This window comes from Vigna umbellata, chromosome 2 (assembly GCF_029865625.1).
Source record: "Vigna umbellata cultivar VRB3 chromosome 2, Vumbellata_1.0, whole genome shotgun sequence".
Taxonomy (NCBI): Eukaryota; Viridiplantae; Streptophyta; class Magnoliopsida; order Fabales; family Fabaceae; genus Vigna; species Vigna umbellata.
In genome coordinates, this window is record NC_142166.1 from 5,216,759 (window position 1) to 5,229,667 (window position 12,909).

General features: G+C 30.4%; 1 protein-coding gene across 1 annotated transcript; it reads right to left on the bottom strand.

Annotated features, from left to right (window-relative positions):
- Positions 1–1,420: 1,420 nt before the first annotated feature.
- LOC124831059 (auxin efflux carrier component 2-like) lies at positions 1,421–5,797 on the bottom strand. The gene is made up of 4 exons (XM_088107574.1): positions 4,668–5,797; positions 2,019–2,176; positions 1,856–1,932; positions 1,421–1,723 (listed from the first exon to the last, which is right to left on the bottom strand). The coding sequence occupies exons 1-4, from the start codon at positions 5,752–5,754 to the stop codon at positions 1,657–1,659; spliced, it is 1,389 nt and encodes a 462-aa protein (XP_087963700.1). The 5' UTR covers positions 5,755–5,797; the 3' UTR covers positions 1,421–1,656.
- Positions 5,798–12,909: the final 7,112 nt, after the last annotated feature.

Here is a 12,909-nt window from a genome sequence, read left to right on the forward strand (position 1 = left end):
GTTCTAAAATCAGTTAATGTATTAACATCCTATCCTATAATGTTTTTCCAAATTTAGCATCTTTATTTTTTAAAATACTCATTTTTCCCAAAATATCTAATAAACAATTTTTATATTTTTATTGACAAGAAAATATTTATTTGGGTTTGACAAGAATCAACCTTCATCCTATCCTGCGTATTTCTTTCTAGAATGGAAAATCTTTATGATAGAAAATAAAAAATCACATAATTCTTAATAAACAAAACTGATGGTATTGATATTTTAGTTTTAAAATTTATATATTTTTATACACTTTTTGTGTTTTTTTAAAAGAAAGATAAAAATACTAAGAAGACATACGATCACAGAAATATCTATAGTTTATTTTTGAGCGCGTGTGATCATACAAATATCTATAGTTTATTTTTAAGCGTATATCTATTGAATAAAATTAATAAAATTATTTACTTAAAACTGTGAAAACATATTTTAAGTAGTAGGAATTATATGTGAAAGGAAAATGTTATTTGGACAACAAAAGTTTGACACAGTTTTGACAACGGCGACGTGGCAGCTGTGCATTGGCTCAGTGAATTGAAAACAAACCAGAAAAAACCCAAAATACCCCTCACCCCGGTTCACTGAGCCAATGCACAGCTGCCACGTCGCCGTTGTCAAAATTGTGTCAAACTTTTGTTGTCCAAATAACATTTTCCTATGTGAAACTACGCTTGCGATCATTTTAAGTTTAACATGTTGTAAATACGATAACAATGAACAATTTATCTTCTTCAACGTATTTAATTTTAAATACTTTATGTAGCTTGGTATGTTTGGTATACTTTAGTTATCATCGTTGTTCGAAATTATCTTCCTAAAAATGTTCATGTGTCAAAATAGTAAAAGAAAGATACACTTTTTTTATCTCACTTAAGAGTGTAATTGATGTAAAAAGTATGGATAATGATACTTTTGACAATATTTTTTTAACAATATTTTTACACCATCTACGTGTCATTCTATGATTGGTCCATGTTAGTGTTTATGATTATTATTATTGATTGTACAGTAATTTTGGACCAATCACAGAATGACACATATATAATGTTAAAATGTTGTTAAAAAAATATTATCAAAAGTATCATTATCCAAAAAGTATTTCTATATGAATTCTTGCTTCAACCAATGTAAAAAGTCAAGCTTTTTTTTTTTATAACTTGATTATAGCCAACGAAAAATAAGTATTCTTTTTTATATATTAATCATCTCTGTCAATATTCTTAAAGTGACAAAATGATCAATATAACCACCATAAAAATATTTCTTTATATTAAAACATATTTGGCTGCAATTTTATAAGTAAATTTATTTCATTCTCTAAATATATGTGTGACACCTTAAAATTAATAACTATGCTCATAACAATACAACAATTCCATCTACCTCTAATGGATCATAATAGGTGTTCTTGAAAGCAACAAACACAAGAGAGGAATCACATTCCATCCATGAAGAACTCTTCGATGTCTGCACCATAAATAATGCCTTTTAACATAACCATCACACATATGTATTAGTAGAATTTACTTCAAATATACACCACTTTCCATGTGAAATCTAACCATAGATCAAATGCTACATACATGCTCCATCTTATGAGTGTGAAACTTTTTACTAAAGTCCAAGAACTACATAGTAAATTATTGTTACGGGCAACGCAACCACCATTCCGAAGATAACCCTGCAAAAAGTGTAAAATCCTTTTAGAACTTCCATTCATGTTTTAAATCCATTTCTAACAAAATGCATTTCTTATCATTAATAGTTTTTTTTTCAGTGTACATATATAAATTTATGAAAAAAACACACTTACGCTGTGCTGAGTACGTCTGCATGAAGATTATATTCTTTTGCAAATACAAATGGGACAATTCCTTGGGGAAGAGCAGCCTACAAAATTGTACAATGGTATCACAATAAAAACTATGTTATCAATGCAATTTGATTAGTTTGAACACAGTTAGGTTTGATTTCACCTGAACAATTGTAACTCGTAAAAGAACTCCATGGATACCAATTACTTTGGAGGCTGCAAGAGTTATAAATGGACCAACCAAGAACTTAATTGCGAATGCAAGTGAAGCCAGAGTTTTTCCACAAGTAATGATCTTAGGTTGTAATGCCATGAATAGACCTGTGTAATTGAGTAAAACACTGTAACACAGACAACATAAAATAACACAAACCTAAGAATAAACCACATTATACAAAACAACATTGTATGTGTATATGCACACTTCAAGAATTATAATAAGATGAACCCAGATTTGTTGGCAAAAAGTGAGAAAGAAGAAAAAAAAAGGTTAACGTTGGAAGGCAAGAACGTATACCAAGACTGAACATGGCCATTCCTAGTCCTGTGTTAGAAATTATTTCAATGGAACCTTTTATAATAGATGGCACTTTGATGCTCCACCTACACACATGAAACAAGGATTGAAAGAATGGTGATAGTTATGCTAATTATACATTAACAAGAGTTTTGTAGAAAGACACTTAGAAACACATTAAAGAGATGGGAAAAAATACCTGTAAAATATGAGAGACCAAATGAGACCTAAAACACTTGCATAGGTATTAGGGTTTCTTATCAGATTCCTCCAAACCATTATCAGAATAAGTTTTAACATGACATTAGCACGTGGCATTTGTTGATTTTTGTTTGTCTCAACTTCTTCACTTTTCACCTCTTTTTGTTTCCCCTTTGCGCTATGTTCTGCTTCTTCATCACTTACAAGTTCATGTACTGCTACAGAAAAGTTTTAACTAATTACAAATTCTCTCACTTTATGATTATTGCTAATGTTATCAATCACAGTTGGCAAGGATTCCACAAATCACAATTTATAACTTTTTTCATTTTTCTAATCAAAATTTAAAACTTTCACTTAAATATATGTCACTGTTACTTTTCCTTGAAAAATAATATGGAGTTAAAGTCAGTACCTAAAAGAGAAAATGCAATCGAATCAATTTCAACATCTTGGTAAATTATTATTTCTTCATACTTAAAATATATCCATAAATTTAATTAATCTTGGTTATTCAAAAGCTTTTCTCATATAAACACTTAAAAAAACAAGATTGAAAACATCTCAACTCCTTTTTGGTTAATAAAGCATATTTAGAAAATTTTGAAATCTTAATGGAAATTTAATATCGAGAAATTATCCTAGAATAAATTTAAAACAAAAAAAAAATCAAACAGACCTTGACAATGAATATTAGTTTACTTCGATCCTTGTTGAAGTAATTTTTTTTAAAACCTACAAAACTCATAGTGGTGCAGAATGAGTTTTGTGGGGGTGTGAAAAGAAACAGGCCGTATTTAGATAGGACAAAACCTACGTATTGACCCAAAGCAAAGAAGGTTGTTTACAATGTACAAAAACTAATAAAGGTGCAACATAAATTTGAATTAAATGAGAGGCACTACTCTATGATGCAATAGAGTACATATAATATTTTATATTTGTTGAATGGTCACTTTTTCTATAATTAATCTATTTTATTATTTATTAAATATGATAAGTAGTTAATTAAAGAATACTATTAAATATACGTATTGATATATAGCTTTTTATGCACATCTATCTACATAAGAAAAATATACAGTAAAATAATTATGACTAATTAATGACTAAATCCGTACATTAAAGGCATGTTTATTAATGCAATACATTCCATAAATTTAAAGTGAAATACATATATACTTATACATACATACATACATATATATATATACATATCTTAAAATCGGAAACTTAAATATACAATAATATGATATTGATTAATCGTACACGTTCAATAAATTTATCGCTTATTTTTCCATATTTATTATTTGACTACTGTTATATTTGATAAATACAGTATTTTTTATTGTAAATAAAATTAATTTTCAATATTTTATTTATTAAAAATAATATACTCATCAAATTTAATAATGCAATAAAATACATTTTTTTATTAATGTTTAAACTAGTTACTTGTTACTTGTCAGTATGAAGTTTGAAATCTTGAAGTTAAGTAAATACATTGGTAAATATATAAATATGTATTAATTTTTCTATCAATTAAATAATTTGGCCAAATATTATATGTAATAAATAAATTATTTAATGTAATCGAACAGTCAATGTATTTATACGATGCTAAAAATTATATGTATCAAATATTATATTTATATTTTTTATATTTCATAGAATTAATTCATGAAACATATTTGACAAATGAAAAATACAAATATATATTAATGCAATATAAAGATATTGACACACATATGAAAGTAGTGTTTAAAAATAATTCTATGACATGATTGATTTTTCTTTAATATGTAAACGTGGTTAATTTTGTTTCACAAATGATTAACTATTAGACATTTTAATAGTCTGAGAACACTATTAATCACTCAAAAGTTGAAACTAGCCAGTCTCTAGACATATCAATGATGATATATATGCATGTAACTAAGAAAGCATGAAGATGAATAACTTTCCAACACAGTTAACTCTTTTGTAAAATAAAATAAATCATATATGTTCAATCATTTTTAACAAGTAAGATTGTACGTATAATCAGTCACATTTCTAGGTAAATGACATGCAAAATTTCTCAGTGAGTGTTACCTTTTGAAGCAGCAGTTTCGAGTGGAAATTTGGAAGGTCCAATGGTGGAAAAGGAGCCAACTCTGTTTATAATTTCATGTCTCTGATTAACATGAGAATTTGATGATGCATTCAAGCCGCAACCAAACGTGTATAAACAATTTTTAGACCCTGCAATCACTGGTTTTGGAGTAGACAAACCACTACTAAACCCTGGAAACTCTGGTTTTGGATAAATGTGTGAAGAAACAAAACCACCATCAAACCCTACAAACCCTAGATTTTGTGAGGGGTATGAGTAAACAAAACCAGCTCTAGAAACCCCGCAACCGTCGCTCTTGCTCCTCCAAAACTTTTCCTGAGGCATATCCACAAAAGCTGCATTTTGGAGATTAGGTTTTTCTCCAGTAAAATTTGATGGTCTAGGTGTTGAATATGACTTGTGGAATGAAGAAGGCATGTTTACGGACGTAGAACGTGACATGCTTCTCAACACCACGTGGAGTTCTCCGTTTTCTCCAATTTCTGCATCAGCATGCAATGGTTCTCTTCCATTGAGAGAGCTCACACTTGAATCAACCCTTAGGGAGGCAATGGCTCCAGCAGTGTCAGGGAATTGCTCTGAGATGAGAAGCTTGGCCCCTCTGTATTCAAACATGAACAACAAGAGAGTGTACCAAATCACACTCTGAAAAACCACAATTTGGATCATGAGGGTGGCTGTGAAGTCTCCATACATGGCTTTCAGAAGAGGAACACCCATGATGAGCGTGTTGGGGAGAGTGGAGATTGAGAACAGTGTGATGGTCCAGTCAATGCTACCCCATTTTGTGAAAGTGTTCCACAGAAAAAGTGCAGCCAAGATCACAACCTTTTGAAGACAGTCGGCTGCTAAGAACCTGAAGTTCATGGTGTAAGGGTTATTGTTGGATATGAAATGGAAAGAGAGGAAGGGCACTGCAATAACAGACACAAAACGGTTTATGCCAGAGCACTGTTCTGGGCTGAAGATCTTCCACCAACGGACGGAGCCATATGCTAAAAACAAAGCCACGTAGAGAGGCACAAGCGCTGCCACAACATCGTACACGTCGCTACCTTTGATCATGGTTGAAGCAAAATAAGGGAAAACAATGACAGTGAAAGATGGATCAAACAGGTTGTGAAATGTTCTTGTTCATGTTCTATTCTACGAAAAATGGAGGTATATAACATGATTGAAAATGAACTTTCACTTGATTGAAAATGAACTGTCACTTCGTGTTACCTTATTACGAATGATTACAATAAATTAGAGTGACATATATTGAACTTACTTCTTTAAACCAGTTTAGAAAAAGCAACAATGTACTTTAACAACCCATTTTTTATACACTTTGTTTATAGAAAAAATAATTAAGTAATTAAGTATAATAAATATTTATCTCATTTTTTTTAATATAATAAGAAAAAAGAAATTGTTTTCTTAACATGTGTTGATGGATGTTTATTACAAGGAAATGTAACCTTTAATATGTACTTAAAATTAAAAGAATCATTAAAAATTTTAAATCTATAAGATAAAGAGTAAAGAGTACAATGATATCACAGTTAATTTTTCTTTTTTTAATAGACATGTGATACTTCAAATATTAACGAAATTCAAACTACATATTTAATAACAAATTAAAGGTTTTTACTAAAATAATTTTTCCCTAAAAATATCCAATAAAGGGTAAATTTATATTTATATTATGTAAAATTTTATTGAAATAATAGTATTATGGGTTGTCAAAATGGGTAACTCGGCTCACTTATTGGCCAGCTAAAAAAAATCGAATTCGGCCCGATCCACCACACAGGTTGGTGGGTTAAATGGGTTGACTCACGGACTCATGTAATTATAAGTTTTTATTAAAATAAAAAAATTATATATTTTTTTAATTCAAATCTAAATAAATGTCACAATAAAATAATGTTAAACTACAAAGACAATTAAAAAAAAATATCATAAAATCCAAGCATAATAAAAAAACATGTACAATGATAATATTTGTATCACTTTGTCCATTTATAATATTAGAATCTTGAATAAATAAATTTATAATATATTTCTCTCTTAGAAACATTTACTTCTTTATTACCATCTACAATATAATAAAAAATGCTAACTAATAATATTGAAATATAAAATAATAAATAATTAAATTAAATTAGGTGGGTTGGTGTGAGTCAATCCGACTCACCATGAGTTCAATCCGGTGATCCAGGTTCTAAGTAAGCAGAGTTGGAAACTAACTCATATAAAAAAAATTACACTTTTTTCAAATTCAACCCGGTTCAAACTCATGGTGAGCCGGATTGATCGGTAGATTACAACCAATTTTGAGAACACTTGTTAAATACGAATAAAAGAAAAGTGGGTGTGAATAATATTAATAATAATAATAAATATAAATGAAATATTATAATAAACTATTGTTTTACGTAGTTGTAAGGTGGACGTGGAAAAAAAAGTTTCAAATGATCATCAACCTTGGAAAAAGTATATTATAAATTAAAATCCTCTTTACTTTGCTCTTTTATGTGTTTTCTTCTAAAAGTTTTAAGAAAACCTTAATCTTTTGTTAAATTCTGATAAGCGTCTCTTTTAAGGTGATGATATTTTAATACTTATTAAATAAATAAAAAAACATCCATTTAATAATTTAAAATTTATTTTATTTATTTTTATTTTATTTTTTTAATTTAAAATTCTACTATATAGTATTATATTATTAAATTATATTGTGAAATAGAAATATTTTGTTTAGTTGGTGTCAAATATCAAAGTTTTATTGTTCTTAGTTTGCATTAAGGCGGTCTAAGCTGTTACCAAGATTTTTTTGTTGACCGTTATGCATACCTCACTCTTCAAATTAAGAAGTTCCTATTATTTTGAGACTCGTCCCTTAAATATAAATATAAAGTGCATTATAAAATATTTCATAATTTCTATAAAATATTACTATGTACATTTTCTTTATTTCTATTAAATATTACGAATATGTATATTATATTAATAATAAATAATGAGAAAAAAACCATTAATTATTATTCTCTGTAATGTATTTTAGACTCCCCGTCTTCGTCTTCAGTCAACTATCATTAAATTCATATACTTTATAGGGTTCCAGACTATAATTAAGCTTTCTTTGATAATTACATTCATACATTCAAATTTAACATTCACATCCATTTTCTTTTCTTTTTATAGTGGTTGGTATCGAAACCGTTTTGTTTTTCGAACAATAAGAATTCATTGTAATTTTATAAAATTTGCAGAAGGAAAAAGCTATGTGGAGGTTCCTTGTTTTTAGCCATTTTCTAATCATGTTTGAAAACTGTTTCCCACCACTTTCCCCTCTTATTCTCCCTCGAGAATTAATATTTGTTAGAAAAATTAAGTAGAGATTTTACCTATTTTTGAAATGAGATGATAACATAAGATAGTGATTTTAATAGAAATGACATTTTAGTGATCAATATTATGGTTATAAATGAAATAGAAACAGTATATATTAGTATCTGAAAACTTTGACTAGGCTTGATTGTATGTGTTTTTAGGTTTTTATTCTTATGTATTTCATTCAAGCATTCATTTGTCACTTAAAAAATAAAAAGTTGATACAAAATTTTCAAAATTTGGATGAAGAGATAATCTTCCAATATCACTTGATGAATGAAGTGCTGCTTAAAGAAATATGTTTCATATTAACAACATCTTGTTCCATGGAGAGAAACAAATGATTTTTTATTTTTTAAATTATATTGTTCAAGAAATACCTCATTCACTACAGGAAATGCTCGTTTTTCCGGCGGCCTTTTACCCACGGCCTAGGAGCCCTTCGGTAATGTCTTCTAAGAATTTTAAGTTGTTCCCTCTCTGCAATTCATTTTCCCACCGGCCTTCCCCTGTGCTTTGTCCAAAACCCTTCCCTCCAACCCTACTCTTCGTCGCCCAAAACCCTTCCCTCCAACCCTTCCCTTGTGCTCCTCCAACGATACGAAAGTCGTAAGCTTCCTCTCCTCTGCCCAAATTGTCAGTAATTCATCCTCTTCTGTGCCCAAATTTGAGAAATTCCTCCAACGATACCAAAGCCCCAGTCCGTTTTTGGACACCGTAAGGCGTTCTTTCGCGGAGCTTAGGTCGTTGGTGGCATGGTCTTTTCGGCAGGGTGGTGGGTCGTGGTAGTTGGCGTTTTGCGGTAGTGGTGGTGGGTCATCGAGGTTGGCTTGACGGCAGCGTTGGGGTGATGTGGGCTTGTTAAGTTTGTGGTCGGGGTCTGCAGAGGCTAGCATCTTCGTCCATTTTTCTTTCGAGGTAAGTTTTTTTTCAAAATTGATTTTTTGTTGAGAAGAAATTGTACTTGAATGATGCTTGCTTTCTTTCTTTTTTTCATTTTCATGTTGTTTTGTCTCTGTCATTGTGTGTGGTAGAAATTGTGTTCTTTTTGTGTGGTCTTAGAGTTTCTGGAGGTGCCAACATTTGTTGGATCTTGGTCGTTGAGGATATTTGAATAAATAGATTGTTGGATGCTTAACTGGAAATTGTGATTAAATTCAACTGCTTCCTTGTTTAGACACCACTAATGTGAGAAACCAACTATTATAGGTGTTGGTTAGTACTAACTCTGTATGCTGCAGATTTAAGGTGAGGTTTTGTTGCATTGAGCATGAATTGACTAATGAGACTAACTGAATATGCTATATGCCTTGGCCATGTTTGAACAAGATCAGTCTTTATCTTTGGTTCATTCTTTTGTCTACTGCGGGTTTTACTTTAGCTTCCTATAGCTTACGCTTGAGATCAATGGAGTAGGGGCTTGCTTGCATCCAATTTATCTTGTTTCCATCCATAAATCTGTTTCATTTCGTCACCGCAATTCCATTTCTAACATTCATTTCCATGTCTTTGATGTTCCAACCTTTGTTTCCCTTTCTCTGAACTTAAACAGTACAGAAACTGATTTCCCATCTCATCTAATTCCTTCATTTGAGGCCTCCATGCATCTTCCAGATATTCAAAATCTTCTGCTTCTGCTGCTTGCATGAAAGCAGAAACTCTTGCTTCTAAGGATAAATCATACCTCTGCCGAATTTTACTTAGTTCTTGCTTTGCAACATCAAGTTTTGTAACGACAGAGGCATAACTTTTAACTGCAGTTTCTAACTCTTCTTTTCAAGAACCATTGGTTCCATGAAGATCACCACACTTTTCTTCTTTAAGTTATTTTGCCTGACTTTTTGAAACATCTGTTTATTGTATTGCTGATTCTCTTGATTTGATTTCCACCTTTTATCTGCTGCTACTCTTTATCCATCCTCTCAATAGACTCATTCAGATAAGCATTGTCAATGATGTCTAAAATATGCAATATTGGTATTTCCTCTTACTTGGTTCCTTTGTCATGCCCATCACAGGAATCAATCTGAAGAGCCCCACACACTTGATGAATAGCCATTTAAGCTTTCTAATTTCATTTAACAAAACCTTTTCTTTGTCTAATATGCTGTCAATGCACACCTAGCTCTCTCTGGTGCACCATCCACTGTACGAACATCAATTCTCTCTCTCTTCCTTCTTCAATTTTATCTGACCACATTATGTATGCATAGTAGTGTGTTTTAACAACCACATCTAGAAATAAACATAATAAATTCACCACCTATGCATGAAAGTAAATGACAGAGCTTCATTAATAATTTCTTGAAGACTTCTTAGAATCTAGTGCAAAACATATAGTCAAAAGATAAATGCTAAATCCTTTGACACCTAAACAACTTTAACATAACCTGGTATACCTGAGAATGGTAGCTTAAATTGTAGTCAATAACTTGCCATTCAAATTTGGAACTTCTGTCTTAAAGATTATGTCAGTAATCCTACTTCATCCAACTTATTTCATTTCTTTTATCTTTTAAATTTTGAATAATTTTGTTAATGAATGAACACATTTTCTTATTCATAATGATTTTTTATTTTAATAATAGAAAATATTTTAGATAAATTGGTATTTAAATTGTTACTATATTAATAATATATATTTATTTCTTTCTAAAATTGGTTGTTATTTAAGAAAATTGTTACTATATTATTAATAATATATATTTGAGTAATTAGTCCAGAAAAATGTTTATACAGAAGATAACAATGAGTAGATACATAAAAGAAGGGGTTAAGGAGAATATGGTTGAAGAATTGAGGAAGTGGTAAGGGATATAGGGTTAAAGCAAAGATAGTGAGTTCCCACTATGTTGTTCTTTCCAAGGGAAGAATTATTAATTGTTTTAAAGTTCTTTTGTGGTTAGGAAGAGGTTTTGTTCTGTTAGTTAAGTAAGCAATGGTGTTTTGGTTGGTTGAAAAGTTATGGAGGGATGACTTTGTTGGTTGATGCAGTGGCCTTGTAGATAAAGTTCAGCTAAATGATTTCATGACTTTTGGGTTTAGCTTTATATTTATACAATATAAAGAATATATTAAGTGAATTAATATCATTTATAATTACATATTTACTTTTCCTTCATTAGAACAAATGTTTTTACAGTTGACACTGAAATCACTACTATAAGCTTGTGAACTAGTTATTAAGTACGTTTATTTCATTCTAACACTATCCCTACATCCTTTTTCATGGAAACTTTAGACAAATTGTTTTCCCTTTTTTGCTATAGTATCTTTGAATTAATTACTGTTATACTAAAATAAGTTTTAATCACTTCACAAGTTTTATTAGGCAGTAAAAAAAAGCTAATATAAATTAAAGGTTGTTGTTGGATATGTATAAATGTTGAGATTGTGACTGTTTTAGTGGACACAATATTTTTTTAATGCTCAATTTCAGTTGTAGTGGTACTTGATATTTTTTGTACCTTTTTGTGGTTTGTGGTGCATATTAAAGACTATTATATGTTGCATATTAAAGACTATTACCGAAGGCTTTTGGCCCTCGGTAATTACCGAAGGCTTTTGGTCCTCGGTAATTACCGAAGGCTTTTGGCCCTCGGTAATTACCGAAGGCTTTTGGCCCTCGGTAATTACCGAAGGGCGGAAGCCCTCGGTAAATGTTAGCGACAAGGGATTTACCGAGGGCTCTTTGGCCGTTGATAAACCGTCTGTAATTACCTTTTACCGACGGTTTCGGGCTGTTTCTGAGGGCTTTTGGCCTTCGGTAATGCCCTTTTTTTTGTAGTGATTCAGTAAGTGATATTCTTCTATTTTATGTGACATGTTTAATTTAAATATTTTTATGTGTGTATAATTATATGTTATATGGTATTTTATCTTTAGTTTTGAAAAATTAAGGGTTTTAGATTTGGATTTATGAATGATGTGAATGTTACCTACCTAAGTGGTAAATTAACCTCCATTGGTTATAATTTGAGTACTGTATATTGAGAATTAAATATTAAAGTTTCACTAATAATTCAAAATATTGTATATGATAGTTTTTTACGTAAAACCAAATTATTTAAAAATATTTTATGTTTATTTTAGTATACATGCATTCGTGTTATATCAATTGTATATGTTATTGTTTTGTCATATGTTCTCTATGTTTGCTTCTCGTATATATATTTTTCTGCTATTTCCGTTGTTGAGGGCAATAAACTTTTCTATCAATACAATTTATTTCTTGTTCTTAAATTCGTTTACATGGTATTAGAATTATTGTTGTTAGAATATATTTTAACGAAATATGAAATTTGATATTTGTTAAGTTTATTAATTTTTTTAAGCCGTTATTGGATCGTTTACATGGTACATTCACGAAATCTTTTACAAAGTGCAAATGGCAGACGGTCTTCTTTTCACTCCTCACGCTCGTTTGAAGATACAAGCTTTCACTGATGCTGATTGGGGATCCAATCTCGACGATTGCAAGCCCACTTTCGTTTTCTGTGTCCTTCTCGGCCCAAATCTAAAATACTGGTCCTCTAAGAAATAGAAAGTCATCTCTCCTAGTTCAACGGAAGTCGAGTATCATAGCATTGTCGTTGCCACCGATAGGTCGTGAACGACATCTTGTTCAAGAGCTTCACCTTAAGGTACTGCCATCCACCATCTATTCCGACAATCTTGGAGTTGTCATAAGTTTACAGGGACGTAATAAACAAAATCAGTTATATCAGTTATGTTATATTTGTTATTACTTTTTCATGTATACATTTGTTTCTAATTGATGTGTACATATTTATGTCCACATTTATGTTATAATTAAAATTTAAAATTTTGATAAGATTT